This window comes from Cibotium barometz, chromosome 32 (assembly GCF_041138505.1).
Source record: "Cibotium barometz isolate CiBa-2024 chromosome 32, ASM4113850v1, whole genome shotgun sequence".
Classification (NCBI taxonomy): Eukaryota; Viridiplantae; Streptophyta; class Polypodiopsida; order Cyatheales; family Cibotiaceae; genus Cibotium; species Cibotium barometz.
Window position 1 is genome coordinate 42051606 of NC_141077.1, and position 24242 is coordinate 42075847.

The window sequence follows — 24242 nt, forward strand, 5'->3', positions numbered from 1 at the left end:
TGAGCAAGCACAGAAATCATGGCATTCCAAGACACGATATCTCAAAAGGGCATTCTTTCAAAACCAAACCTCACATCTTACATACTTTTGCATTTCCATACATGTTAAGAAGGGTGTTCCCTACTACAAGGTCTACCATATGCATAAAACTCCATAATTCACACCGCACTCATGTACAGAGGCTTCGAGACCTGGCTCAGCCTCAGCTCGTCTTATTGAACCTCATTTACAATATGAACATATGTACTCAGGCATCATATAATGACTCGTCATGGCACTTAACCCCATGCATCTGGATTTGCATTTGATGGCTTCACATGCATGGTTTCACACCATAGACGTGCCATGGCACGACAGCGTTCCCCGGCAGTGGCACCATTGTTTGGGACATCATAGCATAGCGGAGGCTACACTCCAACCCACACACTTTGTCAATCCGTGAATGCAACCCGGTTAGCGCATAGAGGCTATCCCGAATGGGAGAAGATGAGTAAACCACACACTAATGACTTCTAGTCCTACTCAATCCTTCTTCATCACTCAAGCAATCAATCTTACATAATCAAAGCATCAAGATTAGGCTACACTTAAGCATAAAAATGCAACTTATGCAAAGAACCTAACATGCAAAGAGCTATCATACAAGCCTCAACTACACATCATTTCATGCACAAGCTTCATCACATGCACTCTACAAATCAGATTTTAGCATCAAAACATCATTAAGAAATCTAGATTAGCAAGTGTGTAGACCATAACCTCATATCATTGAAAATGTAGAGAATAGAGAGTACAAGATTGAAGCATGAATGGAGATGGAGAGCCTTGGGAGAGCACATGAGAAGGAGCTAATGAGCAAGCTCTCTCTATGAGCCTCTCAACCAAATGACCAAAGAGTGCCCTCTAGCTCTCAAATGGGCCACCTTTTATACAAAAATTCTAGAACTCCCAAAAGTTCCCATGTGGGATTATTCTCAAGCCCTCTCCCATATTCATCTACAACTTGGAACTCATTTCAAGAGCCCTAAGTGTCTTTTTTGTTGCATCCTTGCATTGATCTTCATTTGTCATGCAACACTCTCTATCTATCTCTCTTTCTCTTTCTCTCTCTCTCTCTCTCTCTCTCTCTCTCTCTCTCTCTCTCTCTCTTTGCTAACTCTTAAGTCCTTCTCTTTTCTCACTCTCACCTCCCTGTCTCTCTCTAATGTTGAAATATTCGTTCCTATTTGGCATGCTTATGGCTATGTGGTATTTTTAGATATGGATTGTGTTGTCTTGCATCAAGATGTATGCTAGGTTATAATGAATGGTCTCCCTGATATCTAATACACATTCTATCCTCTCGTGTTGGTGCATAAAGCTCAATGCTAGGTTATCATGCATGCTCTTGGTGATATCCTTGGTAGATGGAAGTGATCGCATGCATTGATCCACTCACATTATACCTTGAAATGATATCTCATGTGTCTCCATGCTAAAATCATGGATTGCCATGGCTCAATTGTTCCCTTTGTGCTCATATGATTACCCATAGCATCTACAATGAGAAGGTAGTCATCTACAATGAGATGGAATTTCTCTTTTTAGTGATTGGGATGGCATAGATGCATGGTGTACTTCCTAGCAAAGACCAAGGTGGTCACCTTTATTAGGGTGGCAGACTCATCACAAATGTCATGCATCCTATTAGACTCAGGGTTTGTGTTGAAGTTCCGTTGTGGTTTGGAAACAAAACAACCATTAGAAAAAAATCAATTTTCTATCTTAAGAGAAGGCTATCCAGGCAATATTACCAAATCAGCTTTATTTTGTTAACAACCCTAAAATGGGATTGATCACGGATGATAGAAACAAGATTAAGCATAAGATTAAGGTGGATTATACTACACTTAAAACTCCATGACTAGAGAGAGAGAGAGAGAGACATTTCAAACTTAACACAAGATATCTCTTCTATTCAATTCACAATGAACCATACACTGATATAGGATTTCTAGCCGTATCCGACTTTACACATCATCATCCACATGGCACTCCCCTTTTCACTCTTTTGGTCAACACTCACACACCATACAATATTACATGTGGCATTCATATCTTACCACAATATCTTGCACCTCTAGGGTGCTTTCCCACATACACACAACACTCTGATTGCATCTCTTAACACCCCCTCTTAATCGTGGTGTTTCATAACTCACCCATCACCCATCACAATGTAGCATTGTAGAATTACAATTGCTACCTCTCAACACTCCCCCTCAATGATACATTAGAGTGTCCATCAAAACGAACATGTGTGCGCGTGTCTACCATCTTAGACATTGAATCCATTTTGAGCCGATTCGCTCACAGTGGAACCACTGAGTTTGATTTAAACATAGAAGTTCAGGTGGAAACCAACCCATGCGCATGCACCTCACACGTGCATCACTCATGCACACATCACAACAACCATTTTGAGCTTCTCGGTGAGCTCAGGCAGGGCAATCCTCATACCAATGGGTGAATAAACATCTCGTTTTGAGCATGCAGGCTTGGGTACGGTTATCCCCATAAGCTGGCTGAAAAAATACAAAACCTTTTGGCCGAAATTGGGCTGAAATTTCGAGGCGATCCATGGGTGAAAAATAAAATAAAATCCATTTTGGCCCGCAACCTGTATTCGAACATTTACCTCTTGAGTTCATATTTGTGTGTGTGAATATGTTTCAATACTTCTTCATAGTTTTCAACTAATGAAGGTGTGTGTGAATCCTCTCTTAATTTTAATAAGAACCAATATAGAAATATAATTTCTTTTGTTTTCTTTTTTTTATAACGTGCAGCCAAATCGCATCATTGCTGGCAAATGCATAGTGCTAAGCCTTCTCTTCTGTACTACTACATGTCAAACTCTCTCTGCAACCTTCAAATGGTGCATCAGAGACAACCTACACATGGAACCCCCAAGATTTCATGGACGACCTTCAGGCGACCGATGCTGCTACTCCAAGCTTTCATGGACGACCTTCAGGCGACTGATGCTGCTACTCCAAGCTTTTCTCACTATTGCACCTCTGCACCTTGCTTGCTCTTGTGCCTGCTTGCAACCTTCCAATTTTCTTGCAACTACTGCTAAAGGCATTCGCCTACCTCCTCTCAATGATCTCATTACCCCACTGATTCACATGCAGGAGATGTTCCACACTTCAAAGTGTTCCCTACTATCTTTCTTCAGAGGATGGTAAGCTCCTCTATCTTCACCTCGTACTGGCCTTTAGTGCTGCGGCTACTTGCTGGTAGCTTTCTCTTCCATTGGTACAAACTACGGATGCAACTGTAAATGTCCAGGGCCAGTTGCACTTACCAACTTGCAGCAGTCGCAACAGCATGGCCTCTGAAAGTCTTTTTTTCAAACACCAAAAAATAACGCCACTTCAACCTCTCTCTTCTTGATAACCTCCAGCCTCTAGCTCCTCATCTTTGCCCTTTTGATTCTCTACATCCTTCGATTTATGAGAGTCTAGAGTGTCAGCCTTGGCTTCCTCTGTTGGATCTCCCTCTGCTTCGCTTCTCCCTGTGTAGCTCTCTTGTAGCGCTCACTCGAGGGCAGTCTCTCTGAGGCCTTCTTCTCTGCAAACTCGTTGCTCTCTTTGCTTTTTAAGACTTTCTATTGGCATTTCAGTATGCCAAGCTTGCATTCTCCTTGTGCTTCAGAATCTCTTACACAAGCTTGTGTGTTGAGCTCTTCATGAGCTTCGAAACCTTCTTCTAATAGTAGCTACTGAACATTTTGCCTCGGTAGTCTTCCATATTGAGCCTTCAATAACCACCATTGTGGCTCATAGGCTTCCAAATAAGCTTTCTTATGTTTGCTCATCTTACGCATGCATTCATTTTAGTGTGCTCTTCATAAGTGATTTCTTGTAAACCAAGGTGATATACCTTGTGAAAGCTTCCTCTTGCTTCCACCGAACATTGCTCATATTTTATGATCAAACCAGCATTTGATGTGCACATTCATGGGCTCCTTTCCTTGCCGACAATGCTTGCCCCTTGCTTGGATAAGCCTTTCACCTTAATACATACTCTTTGCGAACTTGCAAGAGCCATGAGATTCCCTCATCCTAGAAATCAGCAACCCTGTTTACATTGAGCATTCTCCAATACTCACCAATACTTTAATGAGGTAAAATCAATAAAAAACCAACCTTCAATGTTGCAAAAACTGTAATTTGCACCTTCCTTGGCGATGAGGCAACTTCCAAGACTTCATCTTTGCTGAAATCTCCATTTTCAGCTTCCATAGCAGCACCATAATCTTCGAATCTCCATGAGCATAATCTCTCTCCAAATGCAATACTAATGACAATGAGTGTGCTAAATTTTTCTTACAATAAACTGAAAATAATGCTTGATCAATGAACTCATAACCAAGAAAACTATACATAGATATTCACCATGACCAAGAGCCCACCCAAGCTGGGATACCATGATAACAATCCGAAAATGGGATTGATCATGGTGATAGACACAAGATTAAGCAAAAGATTAAGGTGGATTATACCACACTAAAAACTCCATGATGAGAGAGAGAGAGAGATTGCACATTCAACACAAGATCTCTATTCTATTACATTCATAATGAACCATTTAATGATATAGGTTGTCTAGCCTTACCCCACTTTACACATCATTATCCACGTGGCACTCCCTTTTCCACTCTTTTTGTTAACACTCACACACCATACAATATTACATGTGGGATTCTTATCTTACCACAATATCTTGCACCTCTAGGGTGCTTTCCCACATACACACAACACCGCGATTACATCTCTCAACATATTTCCTGTGTATATTTCTTTAAATCTATGTTGTGTTATAGAAAATGTTATGTTGATTGGGAAATAACTCATGCAATCTATAGGTATAATGATATGTTCAAACTCACATCTTATAATAGCTATAGGCATGATGTGTGGATATATAATTGTGATTAGTTTCTTTTAAATCTAGAAACATATCTCCTAAACAATGAACATTGTTCAACTTGCTTCGATTTATTCAACAAAGGCCACCCCCTAAGCACTCCAAGAAGAAGCGAAAGTCCATGGGTGAAGAGTCTCATGGACATGGGGAAGGAAGAGTATCAATTGAGGTAGACTTAGATGCACCCGCCGCCCTAAAGGAGGATTTAGAGAAAGAGCAATGCATAAAAGCATGGAATGAGGCTTGGATGATCACATTTGAATGGGCTTATTTTGATACTAATGTTGCTAGGATTTTTTACAAATATTGCAAGAATGATATTCATTCCAAAAGTGAACCTAGAAAATCTGGTTTAATTAATATACAGCATAATGCCCTTACTGAGCATGCTAAGACTAGGGAACATGAAGATGCCAAGTACATGTGTAATGACAAAAGGTTGTTAATAATAGATAGCATGAACACGTCAAAGGAAGTTACTAATCAGACCACTCTTAATCTCTTTTGCTATTGCATATTTCATTACACACAGGAGAATCTTTCTTTCAGCAGCAAGCATCCTAAACTATTGAATCCAGATTTTTTCCAAAGAGGTGCCAACCTGTAGTATTTTTACAACATTCATTTCATGGTTGATATCTTGGAGAGGTTGTCTACAATGAGTAAAACTTTCCAGAGAAGCTTTGTTGATATATCAGTAGTAGTAGGTGGCCTCGTAGAAATTGAGATACACATATTTTTACGGCAGTTCATCCTGTATATAGCATAATGGGGTATCATATTATCCTAGAGACTATGGACCTCGTATGGGTCATCTTGTCTCACTTCGAGCATCTCGTCGAGGCAATATGTATAGATCCATAAGCATTCAAAGAAATCTGGATGGCACAGATTTGGAGGAGGGCATTCAATTTCAAAAAGGAATTTTCAAATTTGGTGATAGGTAGCTTGGTAGAACATTCCCAGATAAGGATTTTGTTCAAGGCTTCAAGGCATTAGCACCTTCTAGCTTTCCAAGAGGAAAGCCATTCAAGAACTATGGATTTAAAGAAATTAAAACTTTGTCCTCTTACTATGGTGAAGCAAAGTTGTTAGAAAGTGAGAAGGAAATCAATCCTATTTATTGATGACAAGTTGCAAGTGAAGAAGAAGTATGAACATTTCAAAGCTTAAGCACCCTATGAATGGGAAGCTCGTAACACCTTGCGAGACATGTGGCTATCTATTAACAGAAACCCCACCACATCTACTGAGTATCCAATGCTACTTAAATTGGCACACATATCCATGTTTCAATGTGCCAGCACAACAGCGTGTGAACAAGGATTTAGTGTTCAGAACATTAACAAGGATCAGCTTCGAAACTCTTTATATACAAGAAGTCTAGATGCCCTCATGCATGTGTCAACAATTGAAATCCCGTCTCTTGAGAGTTATGATTTTAATCCTACAATTGACTTATAGAGAAGCAGTGCAAAAACGAGTCGCCATACTTATGGTGAAAGCACAAGGTATGATTTGCACTATTTGTTAGTTTAAATTAGAAAATACCATTGAATTGGTTTTTTATTTAATTTTTTAGTTTATGTGTAGGGTTGATGGGATTCAACGGGGATGAATCCAGTTTGCTTAAAATTATAGGCTTCAAATTGTTTGTTTTTAAACTTCATATAATTTATTTTCACATTCTGTAAAATAGATGGTGCAGAGAGGCTGCAGACAGGCTGTTTTGGAAAGTAGAAGGGCAAGATTATTCTCACATTTTGTAGATGGGCCTTTTTGAGAAGAAGATTAATTGGAAAGAAGATCAGATTTTGCATTCAAAGTTGAAGACAATCTATTTTGGTGGCCTATTTTGGAAAGGAGATTCTAATTTTGGATTTTCAGAAGTCGAAGATTACCTATTTTATTTTGGAAAGCTGAAGGAATTTTTGAAAAACATATGTAAAAGTTTCCCTTCTATGAAACATGACTTAAGTATGCATTATGCATGCGTTTATGATCAACATAACTCTACTTCATATCTATAATGCAAGAATGTGAGCAACATGTTTTTCTCACTCACATTCTTGCATTTCAACATGTGAGGTATTGGTTTGGAATCCATCTGATCGTTTTACTTGGTCTTTGATATACTATCTTGTGCTTGGACATAGTATAAATATCCGTTCTTTCCTGAGAAGTTTCACTTCAAATTTTTGGCAGGCATTCTTTGAAGCTGTTGGGACATCACTTAATATGAGTACAGCATATCATCCTCAAAGTGATGGGCAAACAGAAAGAGTGAATCAAATCTTGGAGGACATGTTAAGAATGAGTTGCTTGGATAAACTTGGAAAGTGGGATGAATACTTACATATGGTGGAATATGCATACAATAGCAGTCCACAATCTACTATTGGAAGGTCTCCATTCAAAGCATTATATGGGCAAGATTGCATGTCACCTGTATTATGGTATGATTCTGTTGGGAGGGTTGAGATAAGTAAACAGATGCTTTGATGAAATGGAGATGCAAACAAGAGACATAAGGGAATGCATAAGCGTTGCTCAAAGTCATCAAAAGAGTTATGCAAAAACAAGAAAACAAAGCCAAGAGAATTTAATGAGGGGTGAAATGGTATTCTTAAAGGTGAAACGAAAGAATAGTTCTTTAAGACTTGGGAAGTTTAAGAAATTGGCACCTAGATATGCAGGACCTTTCAAGATGCTTAAGAAGATTGGAACACAAGCTTATCGACTACAACTTCCAGAAGGAATTAAAGCACATACTATATTTCACATTAGCATATTAAAGAAGTACGTGACTGATCCAAATCACATACTTGGTGACAGTACAAGAGTGGAAGAAGTGGGAAATTTTAAGATAGAACCAAAGATAATTTTGGATTGCTCAGGGTTAGGAAGCTTAAACATCGGGACATAGTTGATCTCTAATAAAATGGAAAACATATCCAGTTGAAGATGCCACTTGGTTGTCCGAGGATCATGTGAGGACTCACTATCCTTAATTCATGTGCTGAGGACAATGCTATTTTTTTTAACCCCCCGGGAGAATGTAACGTACTCTTATGTAGGTATTTTTGGGTCCATTTGACTCGATGATTTTTAGCATTTATATTTAATGTTGAAAAGTAGGAAATACTTAGAGGACATAAAAGATTAATTTTCGTCACAAATTTAGTAATTTTAGATATATCGATTTTAGGTCAATTTTGGGACTTTTTATACATGTTTTGTGGTGTCATTTGTAAGCAATTTCTATTCTATACTTAACCATGTTAGATAATGTATAAGAGGGTCATAGTGAGTAGTTTAGCCTAAAATAAACTCATATGGGGGTTTACAGAGTAAATATAACTGCACGAGCACCCGAAACGAGGCCCAGACACCAAATTGACCCTTAATTTTCAGTAAGGCCTCGCATGAGGGTATAGATAACTTTATTTCTTAGAGAGACGCATTAAAGAAAGTTAGTTCATTATAGGAAGAACAAAGTTCGTGTTCAAATAATTGGGAGATTCTACATGGGATGGCCGGTATTCGCGAATGATTCCGACACCACTTTTCAGTGTTTTTTTTTACGTATCTTCTCTAATTTGGTTCGAGATCATGTTTTTAGAATGGATTTCTATCTTTAACGTTTTCGTGCATGATAGTCTATTAATTCTCGTGAGCTTTTTTTTTTGCTTATGTGTAGGATATAGAGAGAGAGAGAGAGATTTTTAGATTCGGGCCGGCCGTCCTTAGACAGGAAACGCCGAACAGAGAACGTGATTTATGCCATTTGGTAAAACCTAGAGTGGACGAGATTTACAAGAGGCATACCCGAGATAGGCCGCGAGACGTCCAACATGGTGGTTGGGTGGATGGGCATCAAAGAAAGGCCCTATTGGCTAGATTTTTTGTTGGTGATTCTCTCTGATTTTAAGATTTTGTATTGACGAATATTTTTATTACTTTGGATTTGTAAACGATTATAGTTTATTAAAAATCTCTTCGTTTTCTGAAGTATGATGTGATTTTTCTGTAAGTTTTGATGCTTAGATCATGGAACAAGATATGGTACGTTTCAAAGGAGCTCAAAGGAATCACACCATATGAGGCCTATTTGAGTAATAAGCCTTCATGTTCTCACTTTCCAACAGTCGGTTGTGAATGTTACATGTATATACCACATGCAAATAGAACTAAGATTGCTGCCCAAAAGCAAGAAATGTATCTTCCTTGGATATAGTACAAAGTCAAAGGCATATCGACTATTTGATCCAAAGGCTAAGAAGATAATGGTTAGCCAAGATGTGGTATTTGTGGAGCATCCACATTTAGTGGAGAATAGGGAACCATCCACTTTATCATCAAACAGAGAAATAAACCACCATGTGCCCAACCCAAGCACTAGAAAAGTAAGGAGGAGGAGTTTTTGGATGATGAAGACTCTCAAAAATCACACCAGCCTTCCCCTGCACCTAAAGGACAACCACTTCCTACATGGATAAGATAGCTCTTTGATGATCGCAACCCCCCACTTGATGTTGCAAAAACTTCAGTAAATAGCTTACACAGATCAAGGAAAATAGAGAAGCAAAGAAGGTCTTATGAACACATTGTCAATATGGCCTTGTGGATTTAATGAAGAAGCCCACAAATGTAGAAGAAGCTTTAGTAAATCCAAAGTGGAAGACAACGATGCAGTTAGAGTATGACAACAGTATAAAAAGAAACACTTGGGAGCTTGTTGATTGGCCACCAAAACAAAAGGTAATATGCACCAAGTGGGAGTGTAAAGCTAAGTATAAATTCGATGATTCATTTAGATAAATACAAAGCTAGGCTAGTTGCACAAGGTTTTTCACAGGTTAAAGGTTTTGATGTCAATGAAACCTTTGTCCCAACAGCTCGAATGACCACTATTTGCACAGTACTTGCCTTGGCTACTAATAAGAAGTGGCTAGTTTTTCAAATGGATGTAAAAACAACTTTTCTGAAATGGACATCTCAAGGAGGAGGTGTATGTCACTCAGTCGTCAAGGTTTAAGCTGCCTAGATCAGAAAATAAGGTTTGCAGGTTGAAGAAGGCTTTATATAGGCTGAAACAAGCTCCAAGGCCATGGTACCAATGAATAGATACTTTTTTCAGAAATATTGGTTTTTCTAGAAGTGCATCTAATGCTTGTATATACTCAGAAAGGATGGCAAACATGTCATAGTTGTTCTCTCTGTGGATGACTTGATTATCACAAGTAACCACCATGAAGACGACTTGATTATCACAAGTAACCACCATGAAGAAAGGATGGCAAACATGTCATAGTTGTTCTCTTTGTGGACGACTTGATTATCACAAGTAACCACCATGAAGACTTTATGCACTTGGGCCTCATGAGATGATGGCTTTTCTCATTTCTTCCCCTATTCTTTATCCCCCGGAGGCATGAGCTAATTGATACCTAAGAATATTGTTCAATTGTACAAGGTTTAAAAGATTGAAGAAGAGGAGCCACAACCTTGAAGAAATCAATTGAGTTATACATGAAAGAGTTCAACTCGAGGGTACAAGAAGTGAGGAATAGGAAGAAAAAAGAATTTGTAGACGTATAAGATGACTCAGGATATTATGCACCAATGGGGAAAGAGAAGTCGAGAACTCATGCAACATAAAGTGCTTCCTAGAGATTCTGGAGCATACCCGAGGAGAGAGGGAACATAGTGTCCTTATTGTCAAGGCAATCACACTAAAAATGAGTGTCCATTCAATAAGGAATGGATGGGCTCATGGTGTGGTTACTGTAGGAGATACACAAATCACTATACCCGGCAATTGTAGGCAAGAAGGAGCATAAACTCATATGAGAGCAGCTAATGGTGGGGAGAATCCAAAGTAGGATCCTTTGTCGAACAATAATAACTAATCTTAGTGATTTTAGATAGAAATAAAAACCCTATAAACTTTTTTATTAAAAGGGTTTTGAGAGTTTGAATGATTCTCGATTTTATTGTTTATTATCTGAGCCTAAAAGCTAAGCCTTCCTAGGTTACTTGTACTCTCACTATTAGTGTAATCCAAGCTTCATTTGTATGATGACACCTTTCAACAATATAATAGCAATCCTTGTTGATCACATCTTAATTGTACATCTTAATCCTTGTTAATTGTTGCATCGAGACTGAGCGCCAGAGTGTGGTGATTATTAGTAATTCCAAGAGCAACTCTTTCCTTGGAAAATGTATTTAGTGAGTGCCTATAGGAATCTATAGGTGATAGCTACAGCTATCTGGTGATCTGAACCCAACCCTCTCTCAAGTTGACAAGAGGGCTAGACTACTAGTAATGGCAGACTAATTAATTGTCAAAAAAGCACCCCGAACAACAAGTGTCAAGATCGAGCGCGTTGGTTGAAAACCCAAACAAGTTCACCAGTGAGACAAGGGACGGGTGATCCCTCCACCAATGTAGACGAGGGACCATCTACACTTTATTACACATGGAGTGAGACCGATGATCCGTCTGTTGGTGGTAGATGACCATCTACACTTTATCACAGGGAGAACAATTCATTAAAGGCCAGATCTTTTGCACACAAGGTTGTGAGATAGGTGATCCCATATGATCCTCTGGGAAAATCAACCTTGCCAAAAGATGATGTGAAGAGGATAGTAATGTCTTATACACCACGTGTGAACAGATAGGTCATCATGGAGTTATGGCTGACATCAAGAGCAAAGCACTATGGGACATAGTGGGGTGAGGGATGCCAATCTCTTAAATCCCCATCTTGCAAATCTATTGGAAAATAGAATGTTTACCTTTATCATTCACATGTGCTTTCAAAGATGGAGGAATAAACATCGATCTGCATAGCGCGAGGGGGTTATACAATGACAAAGTTACATAGAAGTAAGGATGGTATGGCAATTAACTAGAGTGAAGAAAGAATATCAAAGAAAGAATATCCAAGAAAAACATTACTACTCAAACATCTATACCAATACACCATGCTCTTCAAGGATTGAGCCCACTTACATGCCACATGAGAGAAGGTGGTCACATTTGGAGTTTCACAAACTCCAATGCTAGGATGCCAACTATGTCTACAACTTTCCAAGGTTGAATCAAGCGCATTAATTTTCTTTCTTTAACTTTAGGGCCTGCATACTCTCCCTACTCTTGTAGTGATCCTTGACCTGGATGTTGGTATAGTGTAATGCTTCCTCAACCTTATAATAATCTTAATCGACTACAGCCAACATTTTGGGGTACATTACACTTTATTTTTTATCTCAATGAAGGATCGAATGTGAATCATGTAGCTTTCTACCATTATCAATCGTAGTACAAGCCAGACTAGCATGTAATGTTTGAAAATATGATCCAAACGCACTTCTAGACAACATATGCAATGGCTCACCACCATCAACACATGCATGTCCTCGATCATCAACAACTCAACTTTAGGGATAAAAAATAATTCACTTGCAACCCCAAACAATTTAGAGTCTGCTCAAAGCCCAAAATGTGGTGGAGAGTTGTCAGTCTTGGTCAATCTTTGTAACATTTTGTGTTAGGGTTTTCTTTATTTTCCCATTATTCATCATTGTCCAAATCATGTGTGCTCAAGAGGACATACATAGAATCTAAGTCAAGTTTTTTGTGTCAAGATGGACAAGCATAAAGTGTCAAACAATACATGTATTTGTGGAGGGAGAAGTATATATTACAAAAACTCTTTATGGTTCTACATCACTCATGCACAGTACATTAACATTCATGCACTATGTGCACCATGGTTGGAGCCTTGATAATGAATGCCCTCCCCTATAGATACTCTTGCTTACAGTGCATACAGTTTTACTTTTATGATGCATATAAGTAGTAAGTGCTTGCACCATTCAAGCATATGAATTAAGCATCCTTACGTGTATGCACCTGGGCACATGTATTTGCTCCAACATCCATAACCTCTCCATCAACAAACCTCTAACAATGATCCCTCCATGATTCCTTAGCCTCACCACATCCACACCTACATTTCCTAGGCCCAAGCATAGATCTAGAAATGAGAGGGGGAATATAACCCAAGGTTCAACTATATTGGGTACCCAACATCACTTCCACACTCATGGGCCACATCAACACTAAGTGAAGGGAGTAGAAGAAGCCATTATTAAGCAATAAAGTATAAACAAAGCTAAACAAACCTAAGAAATCAAGGTCATGCAAGCTATGAAGTAGATATGGACTTAAAGCAGCATACCCCATGTGTACATGCTTGCCTAAGCAAGATAGGATTAATTCTAGTGTGTTGTAATCTTACATAAATTGCACTTTAAGTTGTAACACAAGGGATGGATAGGCCTTATGTAAAGCCAACATCCCCACACTCTTATGCCTACTTTAGACCAAAATTATACTAAAGTCTACTTGGGTCCCCAAAAGTGAGTGGTCTTGACTTAATGCCGAAGACTAAGTGACTTGTATATAAGTGAACTTATCTAATGAGAAAGGGAAATTCCATTGGGTTGGATTGAGAACTAATCTCTTGCCCCTTGTGCTCTTACTCTCTCTAGCTCCATGCCCTCTGGCCTCTTGGTAGTTCTTTGCTTGTGTGTGGGTGTGAGAGTATGTGTGCCATTTCTTCTCTCCCATAGGCCTTGTTGATGTTAGTGAGAGTGTGAGGGTGTATGAAGAGAGCTATTATCTTGAACCTATCTTGGAGCTCTTCAACCTATGGAATTCCCAGGCTCAACATAGACAACTTCCATGGTGACAACAAGACAGGCAGTCTTCTCTCGATGAGTGCTAGCTTACTACAACAAGGTTGTCTCTTCTCTAAGATGACGAGTAAGCATCCAAATTTCCCACAACATGAGAAAGGTAAGTGCAATTCACTTGGTTGTATTTTGGCTTTCCAAAGTGACGCAAAGCTATGGCATGCCCACTTTGGTCACTTAAATTTTGGCAGTTTGTTGCACCTCAAAACAAAAGAGATGGTGTCAGATTTGCAAAGCTTGAGTCCCCTATCAAACATGTATGTCAGGGATGCATTTTGGACAAGATGCAACGAGCATCATTCTGAAAATATGTATCAATAAGGGCTGTAGTTTATACATACTAATATATGTGTTCCTATGAAGATACCATCGATCGAGGGATATATCTACTTTATGACCTTTATGGATTACTCTAGGCACACCTAGGTGTATCCGTTGAAGGCAAAGTCAGAGGTTTTTGCATGCTTTAGGCACTTTCTTTGTATAGATGAAAATGTTTCTATATGTAAAGTTGGCACCCTTTGTACAGATCGAAGGGGGGTATATATGGCACCCTTTGTAAAGTTGGCACCCTTTGTACAGATCGAGGGGGGGTATATATTAAAGGAGTTTCTATGGCTAAAAATGTTTCTATATGTAATGCTGGAACCCTTTGTACATATCAAGGGGGGGTATATGTTAAAGGAGTTTCATGCATATATGACTGAAAGAAACATTTGTTCTTGCGTAGAAGGTATGCTATCTTGTGGTGGCAACGTACCATGTGAACCTGAGTCCGTGTATGCAGATGTTCCTATTGTTCCTTATGTGTCTACCACCTCTGTGGATGAGTCAATATGTGTGAGTGGAGACACGGATATCACCACGATCCATGGTGGGTGTAAACAAAGAGCTTGAGAATAACATAGCTCAGAGAGATGAATTGAAAATCCTTATTGAATAATGTTTTATGTGTGGGAGGGTAACCATGGGACGGTCGCATGGTAGTCAGTCATAAAAGAGTTTTTTTACACCAAAAGTTGGCAAGTGAGAGTCTTTTGCACAGTCATTGAGATTGCGTTGTTGATGGGACTTTAGAGAATGAATATGACAATCCTTATTATATATATTTGCAAGAATTTTTGTGAAATTTTTGATGGGGTTATTAATCAAATATATTTATTTTCATATTGTTATTGTTGTGTAGTCTATCCGTGCATGCCCTTGTGGTGCCAACTCTCAGAGACGAGATTGTCATCAACACTGCTAACATTTGGAAGCCTAACTCTCAATATTATTTGAGAGAGCTTCCGAAGTTGGATGTAAACACAATAGATGCCAATTGTTGGAGAACCACCAAGGGAGTTGATCCATGATTCCCCTTGACACGTAGCTATCTTGGAAAACTTGTGTATAATGTAGGTTCGGATATGCATTGAAAAATTACTATTAGATGGATTGTGTTGTGTAGCTTGATGGACATGCTTATTTTGTCAATATAGGTGCAATATCAAAATGCATTGAGAAGAAGCTTGGTCCTATCAAAAGTTGAGTTTCAAATTAGGAGTATGCAAAGGTAGAAAAGAAAGAAAGTGAGAACCTCACTAGGAAGTACTCTGAGAGGATGGACAAGGTAATAAAATTCTTATGGTAATGGCTTCTGGATGTCTTGAAATTCACTTGTCACCCTTGATTTGGAGAATGGTTTTGCTATCTTCACAGATCTTGAACATTTTGGATCCAAAGTTGGGTGATGAATGGAGGAGGGCGTTACTCTCTTTGAAATGGATTAAGGATAGTTTTGCTTCATTAATGAAGCTTAATCTCCTTGCTATGAACGATGTGAGCACAGATGTTAGGTTTCTATGGATTTCTCTTTTTGAAGCAAACAAGTCTACAAAGGCTATGTTTTCTCTTCCTAAAGGTGACCATGATTATCAATTATGATCTTCCTTCTCTTTTCTACTACTTGGGTTGTTTCTTGTTTTGAATTTCCTATCATGAGGGATTGATCATGTGTTTTGTTTGATATTCCGCAGATGGCTCCCTCAAGAACTTGTCATGGACAAAATCTAGAAACGTTCTCTTGAGATTTTGGCTAACTTTGTTGCCATCTTGGATGGCATTGTGTTGCCATCTAATTTTACCCTCTAGGATTACTATGAGGAGGTGAAGATAGAGGCAAGGAGATGCCTTTTTCCAATAGTAAGAATGATTGAGGTGTGTTTAAGAGAAAAACAAGTGAAGCCTCTCAAGAAGGTGGATATAGTGTAGATGGCAGCACAATGTCTTTTGTTCAGGTGTAGAAAACTTGTGCTTATGCATTGGATTTGACTCTTGAGGGTACCACCATAGTATTTGACTTATTAGCAACATGGTGTAAAGTATGTTTTTTGCTCTTCTTAAATTTAATTGTGGATTGTAGGCAAGGCAAAAAGGAAGAAATCGTAGTTGTTATAGAATAAGTTAAATCGCATGATTTAACTTATTGTAGTTGCATGTGGAAACTAAGACACTAAAATAACAATACGTATCAATTCCCCACATATGTGTTTAAAGTATTGTTGGTTTAGCACATATGTGGAGAAAAGCTGGATAGCCATATATGGTTTTAATCACTTATGTGGGCCATATCTTAAGCACGTATGTGGGGCATAGCCTAAACACATATGTACTTTATAGTGCTGTAAAGTATGTTTTTGGCTCTTCCTAAATTTAATTTTGGATTAGCAAGCCATATATGGTTTTTGCACTCGCTCATGTTTTGGGCTTGCTCGGTGTTTTGGGCTTGCTCGGTTACATTTGCTCGGTGTCTTGTAGCACTCCACACAAGACAAGCACACATATATGGTTTTTGCACTCGCTCGTGTGTTGGGCTTACTCGGTTACATTCGCTCGGTGTCTTGTATAGCACTCTACACAAGACAAGTGCACAAGAGAGATGGATGGCTAAATTTTCTTCTATCCTCTTCTCTTCTCTTTTAAACATAAACAAAAAAGATAAGAGTACATACTATAAAGGAAAGTACTCTCCTACCATAACATACAACATTCGGTCCATAATGTGAACCCAGCTACATGAACTGGCACTATAACTATGCCGTAACTATAGTTTACCAAAGTGGCCTATCACACAACCTATAAACCATTAGCGACATATCGCCCATAATCTCACCAACCATGCCATGGCGTAAGTGCAGAATCTATCAACCACCTACGTCATTAATATTTGCAACATTAGTTGAGCTCGATATCTCAACATGCAAGTGCTAAAACTGATGGGAGGATCTCATAAAATTAAGCTAAGATAGGAGTGTGCAGGGACCAATGATGTAGCACGCTAATATTAACCTTGTGATCCTTAGGAACGGGAAATTGAAGTTGGGGCTTCGAGTCCAAAATCAATATTGTTGTAATGAGTTAAACATTGATCATCATGCGAATAGCTATAAGGCAAATTAAAGATCTTTTGACTTTTTTTAAAAACAGTTTTTTACCTTGGGTAGCCTAACATCCATGCAGAAAAAAAAGAAAGGATAGAAGGCTACATGGCAACGTAATAAATAAAAAGAAATGCCAAAAAAGAAGGTTAAAACACACTTTAAGGTGGACAAACTTCCTATGGAGGTCCACGACTGCTCACCACATTGTCCCTTCTGTGCCCCCTCCCTCATGGCGTACCTCATTGCCCCCTCCCTTGCATGCCTTGTCTCACTGCTTCTCATCACCTTGTCTCATGGCTGCTGCAGCCTCCCTCCCTTATCTTCATCTCATCCTGCTTCCCCCTCCCCGTGCAATGCCTCTCCATTGCAGCACCTTTTGGCTACTTTCTCATCCTCATCTTTGCTTCTGCTTGGGGGATTAGAGGATATGACCTTGCAATTTTTGAAGTGTATTCTCAAGGTGATTTCGGTGCTTGTGGGGTTTGTGGAACTTAGTTTCATGTATTATGTGTATGCCACTTGTGTTGGATATGCTCCATCATATGCACACATGAACATCCTCTTGATAGAGTTCAATCTCAAAGGTTATTGAGGCATTAGTCTTGGCCCTTTTTACTCTTGTAATAAGCTCATAGATCAACCATAAAAGGCACGCCTACATCCACTTGCTTTGGAGATATTCTTGGTTTACTAATCAAGCAAGAGGTGGAGATAATCAGGGAGATAATGAAGGAGAGGATTATGGAAGATATTAGTACCTAATATCTTTAGCTTGTTTCTTTTGGCTGCCCGACTGAGCCTTAAGCCTTTAAGTAAGGCTTTGTGTAAAGCTTTTCCATAAGGCTTATTAAAATTCAATAAATTCTTCATCAGCTGAGCGGGGCATGGCGAGCTGAGTTGAGCTAAGTTAGGTCTTCAAAAACAAAATTCAAGGTTTGAAGCTCAATTCCATTGAAGGATCTAAAATTTCAAGATGTGGAGTCCTCTCTTATGGGAGAATATAAAAATAAACAACTACGACATGAAGCTTATGAAGAGAAGCAGGTGGATTAAGCATATCTCACTTAAAAGAAGAATGTCAAACCTCCTCAATGTACTCATTGTGGTAGGATTGGCCATCTCATGAAAAATTACTATCATAGGGATAAACCAAAGCTCTGATGCACAACATGTAGAAAGCTAGAACATCTTGCAGAGAAAAATGCTACAATAACAAGGGTGAAGAAAACATTGCTAGCACCTCTACACATGAAACAAACATTGCACTATGCAATCATGCAGACACATCTTATGAGTGATGGATGAAGAGACATCATGGAATTTTTAAAGCCATGTAATGCTCTCCATTACCCATATGTAAATCACCTCTAACCACCTATTGTTAAAACCCTAAGATCTCTCTAGATAATTGTTATGCATAAACATGCATAAATCAGGCATAAACTCATCCACCCGACCACCCCCGAGCCCAAGGGATGCACACATGAAATACAATGAAATACATCATACCTCTACCTTGATGTCCCATACCATCAAGAGGTATAACTCCAATCCAATAGCATGTAGGTATAGTGTGAAATGGTAGGTGAGTAGATATGATCCTCTACACAAGAGAGCATAACATAGCCTTGGCCTCACAAGCCCAAGCCTCTAAGCCTCCTTTGAGTGTGCCCCATGTCCCTATTATATAGGAGGGCCCTCAAGCGACTCTTAACTCTCCATTTCCCATGTGTGACCCTTGGATGCCTGACCCTAACCTTAAGATTAGTCCTAACCCATGCTCCACTAAAGCTTGTTCCCACACTCCCATGCTCACAAGCCTAATGTGGGTTAGCCACCTAGTATATGCATACATAATGTGCATATAACACCTATGGTGTAGGTTGTGATATGTCTATGCATACATAATGTGCATATAACACCTATGGTGTAGGTTGTGATATGTCTATGCCCACATTGTCTCTCTCTTGGCCATGTAGCCCTGAAAGGGGAGATTGATGGGAGTGTTGGGCCTCTATGTCTAACTCATGATAGTGCACATGAGGCACTATGTTTCATTGAGTTATGATGGGAATTTGGAGGGATAAAGTATGCTTAGAAATACCTAGGACTCATGCATTTTTTTCATGTAGAGCTATGCTACTGCATTATGTTTTTTATTTTCATGTTCCATGTATAGATCAAGAAGGGTGTTGGATATGCTCCATCATATGCACACATGAACATCCTCTTGGTAGAGTTAAATCTCAAAGGTTATTGAGGCATTAGTATTGGCCCTTTTTACTCTTGTAATAAACTCATAGATCAACCATAAAAGGCACGCCTACATCCACTTGCTTTGGAGATATTCTTGGATTGCTAATCAAGTAAGAGGTGGAGATGATGATGGGAGTGTTGGGTCTCCATGCCCAACTCATGATATTGCACATGAGGCACTATGTTTCATTGAGTTATGATGGGGCTTTGGAGGGATACACTATGCTTAGAAATACCTAGGACTCATACATTTTTTCATGTAGAGCTATGCTATTGAATTATGTTTTTATTTTTATGTTCCATTTATGGGTCAAGGAGGGTGTTGGATATGCTCCATCACATGCGCACATGAACATCCTTTGGTAGAGTTCAATCTCAAAGGTTATTGAGGCATTAGTCTTGGCCCTTTTTACTCTTGTAATAAGCTCATAGATCAACCATAAAAGGCACACCTACATCCACCTGCTTTAGGAGATATTCTTGGATCACTAATCAAGCAAGAGGTGGAGATAATTAAGGAGAGGATTATGGAAGATATTAGTACCAATCATCATTAACTCTAAGCTAATCCCATGTATCTTAGCCTATTTAAAGAGGCATCAAATCAATATAATATGCACTCTATTTTGCTCATCTGGCAGTGTTATTATGTGTTCATTTAGTGCTAATTAAGATTATGAGCCCCCTTGATTAAGGCAGCTTCCCTGAGTGGGAAGACTTCCTTGGTTTGTGACATTGCAAAAAAGAGGGGTTCACGGTGTATCTTGATGGAGCTTTAGTTAATAGATTTCAAGACATACAACAGATTACTAATGATCGTTAATAATCTCTATCTAACCATGAGGCATGTAATCTTCAGAAAGGCTAGCTTAGGACTCGAAACCCTTAACTTGTTGTCTTGGGTGATCATGAAACTTCCGTATAGAAAGCCTTTGGTTGTCATCTTTGATCATGTTCACAAGTTAAAACTTGAAAAGGCTTTATAGGCAATAGTGATAATGCCACAAGGGGTATTGATCTTGTGGTTCTCAACCACCAAAGCCTTAGCAAGTCAGAGAGGCGCTTCATAATTACGTTGAGGGATACCCTTGCATTGACATTAAGGAACTTCTTTGCTTGTTTGGCTTGGTTGGTTTGAGGCCCCTGTGTAATCTACAAAAAATGAAGTACAACAATATGTGGTATCATTCTACCCATGCTTCCACCAAGCTTTCCCAAGAAGAGCTCTGTATACGGGAAGATCTAGCTCTAGTCAAAGCTTGTTTGCACCCTTCTTGGACATGATATAATCGTTTTAGAGGATTGGCAAACGGTGCTTTAGAGGACTATGCATGATATGTATGCCAAGTGTGGTGCTTTGGCACTTGGTGCGCTGTTGTACATATGTTGCAATCAGTGCACTCGAAGAGAACATCCCAAGAACAAGCTTCTCAGGCATGTCCTCTTTAGGCTTAGCTATTTGATCAAGCTGCCTTGATAGTCACTTTTGCAGGAGAAGTTTTGCATGCATCTTAATTTTGTTTGCTGATTTGAAAGTTTCTTTTTTGCAGATTACGGCTTTGGCTACGAGGTTGAAGATAACTCGTGCACACTGATAGCGGTTATAGCTCTACATTAATCAGCAATTGTGAACCAATATCACATGAGACTCGTCGCATTATCGACTTTAATATCGCAGGCTGACAAAGATATTTCTATTTTTTTTCTTTTATATTCAAACAAATTTATGGCCACTTTTAACATCGAAGGTGTATCATTGGTCCACTTTCGATATCGAGTGTTATTTGGTAAACGAGAGAAGGGCACGTTCTCTTATGTTTATAAAATTTTGGAGAGGACTGTGCCAACTCCCTCTAAGTTTGAATTTTTTTTTCACTTACACAAACAAACACAAAATTCGTATGACTTGAACAATGAATTGTAACTCAAATTCAGATGTACTAACTAATTTGTAATTATCTTTTTTGAGAGGTCATCAATCGTAAACGTGGAGGTGGAGCATCTACTCTTGGAAAAGGTTAAGCTACTCGAACTTGCGTGAGAGGGGTCGAGAGGAGCGACATGATCGATCGATCACTCATGTATTCCCCTTGCCCGTGAAGTGCATGGAACTTGTGTGGTTCATCCCTTTCCCATTGGGCCGTGAGGTTTCACCCTGTGTTACCCCCCCCCCCCCCCCCCCACCCCCACGATAAGACCTTGGCCGTCTCTCTCCATGGGCATCGGTCCAGCTGTTCTCGCATTTGCAGGGGTCGAGCAACAGTGAGAGCAGATCCAGAGCGACCGCGAAGCTACCAGTACAGATCCCAATTTCAAGCTGAGACAGTTCTTCCCATACATACCGGCAATGCTAGCTCAATCAAGACTCCTGAGAAGGCCAAAAAGCTAAGCTCCGGGAAAAACAAGCAGTGGCTACACTTTATCGGCATCGGAGGAGCCGGGCTTTCTGCCCTTGCATTCTATGCACTGAAACAGGTGACCTCCTTTTTACCCTTTTAAATTCACTGAACAACATTCAAGTTGATTTGGATGCACTGAGCTCAAAGAGTAGTTAGTCATGGGTACTCTTTGGCAGGGTTGGCAAGTCAGCGGTTCTGACATCTCTTGGAGCAGAAAAGTGGAGGACTTGCAGAACGCTGGAGCAAGGGTGCACATAGGTCACCATGGATCTCAGCTTCTGGGGGAGGATGGGAAACGACTACCCGATCATGTCATTCTCTCCGCTGCTATCCCATTTAGTAATGAGGAGCTTGTCATGGCTCGAAACTTGGGTATTCCAATGTAAGAGCCCACAACCCTTTTGCAGATTTCCTTCCTGCTTGTACCTCTGCATTTCAATATAGAATAAAGACTTCGTCTCTCCAAGCAAATTCATTTGTACATACAACCGTAACAAACCTTGATGTGCTTTGTGCAAGCATTGAAAACCTCTGTTGACTGCTGCTGCATTTTTCTATACCCCCTAGAATTTACATCTCAATCACGAGATGTCGTGGGGATGCTTACTGCATGCCAAAGTGGAGACTGATGTACGTGGTGATTCCACCACCTTGCCTAGCTAGCCACCAGTAGTGGATGTATATCATGGTTTCCTTGGGAAGCTTATTACACAACCAAAAGCTCATCACTGAAAGTAGTGCATCAGTGTTTGAAGAAGCATGCTGCCACATAGTCGATGGACAATGGAATCACTTTTTTTTTGGGGGGGCGGGGGTGGGGGGTTGGGCTGCTGTAGAATGCTTCAGAGTGAAACACACCTGAAGCTGGCCCTGTCTGTTTTGTTGACGAGTTGGATGGGAAATTATCTTGGAAGTGGTGACGAGATGGCTTTCTACCCTGATTTGATTCATCAAGATGACAGAATCGAGCGTGGTGGAAAGCAGCTGGACATGGTCTGCTGAGAGTGCATTTTCTATTGCACAGAGGTCCTTGTGTGGAAGAGACCAGAGGAGAGAAAGCACAAATCTTAAACAACTAGGAAGACTGCAAAGAAGATGGGAGAAACCAAGTTTATAAGCAGTATTAGGTGGAAAAACAAGGAAACAGGGTCTATGCTTGCGAGCTAGGAAGACGTGAGGAGGTAAGAAAAGAGTGGCTGGAAAGGTAAGGATTTGCATGTGCTCATGAATGGGCTTTGGAGGTGTATGTGCTAGCAAGGGGGAAGAGGCAGTCCTGTGTACACACAAGGAGAGCATTTGTTACATTCTCTGTATTTATGGGAGAAGTGCAAGGATGGTAGGAGTGCACATGGTCCTTGCTGCAGCAGGAAAGGTCATAGCTTTAGCTTGTCTTGCTGCTAGTGCAGTTGTTTGCAAGGGATATTTTCAACATTATGTCTGTTTGGCTTCTCAAATGGAACTCTCAGCATTACAGACGGGTTTCTTGAGGTACACTCTAGTTCTAGACGATAACTCTAATGATCTGCTTAATAAAAGAGCTATACCACAACACACAACTTATGCTTGAGAGTTTCTAGGTTGTTCTGCAGCTAATTGTTCTGATAAGCCAAACATCTGCTTCTTTTCTTGTTCACCTACCTGAGTCTCCTCTAAATCAAACCTTTTCTCCTATTTACTGATTATAATCATAGTTATTTTTCTTTCTTTTGGTACATTTTCTCACTTGCAGTCACAAGAGGGGCTCATGGCTTGCTAGAATCACGGGTACTTACGACCTGATTGCTATTAGCGGCTCCCATGGTATTCCCTTGTTTTTCTCTTGCATACTTATCTAGTGAATGGCATATTGCTCTAGGAGAATTAGCTTCTCTTGGCACGATATCGGGAAATCTGATCATTATTGTGCTAGACGCCTTTTCTTGTACTTTTTTTTTCTTCAAAAATTTTCTAAGTCAAGAAGATTGTATGCGACATTCAATTTGAAAACTTTAGATATAATATGAACCTATGAAGGTATAATTGCAAGAATGTGATTATCTATCAAAGGACATCTATGCAAGGGAGTTTCACAGCAAACTGTGCTTAGAGGAATGCACTTTTGCTTTGAATAAGACATGGCAATGTCGTAGTTTGTACTCTTTCGGCAGTCCTTCCCCACTACTCCACCACTATCAGAACTGGCTTCAACCTTTGTGCTTAAAGAGGTGCTAGTTGAGCTAGGGAAACAAGAGAATTGAATTGGTGGGTGTGCAAGCTGGCAGCGGTAGGAGGATCAGCTGAGTGAGAAGCAGAGAAATGGGGCAAGTGTTATGTACCTAACACTAACCCTTGCGGTTAGGGACTAATCTAGCAAGGTTAGGGGAGCCTTGAGATTAGAGAAACCAAATAAAAGAGGTGCAGGCAAGCTCACCAGCCAACT

The 24242-nt window shown here is 39.7% G+C and overlaps 1 protein-coding gene across 1 annotated transcript in view; it reads left to right on the forward strand.

The window, feature by feature from the left end:
* The window catches only part of LOC147620211 (uncharacterized), a 31936-nt gene extending 8263 nt beyond the window's left edge, over window positions 1–23673 (forward strand). The window contains exons 2-5 of the mRNA XM_086772600.1: window positions 20975–20994; window positions 21527–21899; window positions 22000–22205; window positions 23553–23673. Coding sequence (XP_086628726.1) covers window positions 20975–20994; window positions 21527–21899; window positions 22000–22205; window positions 23553–23658 — 705 coding nt within the window. The 3' untranslated portion in view covers window positions 23659–23673. The remainder of the gene's footprint in view (window positions 1–20974; window positions 20995–21526; window positions 21900–21999; window positions 22206–23552) is intronic.
* Window positions 23674–24242: the final 569 nt, after the last annotated feature.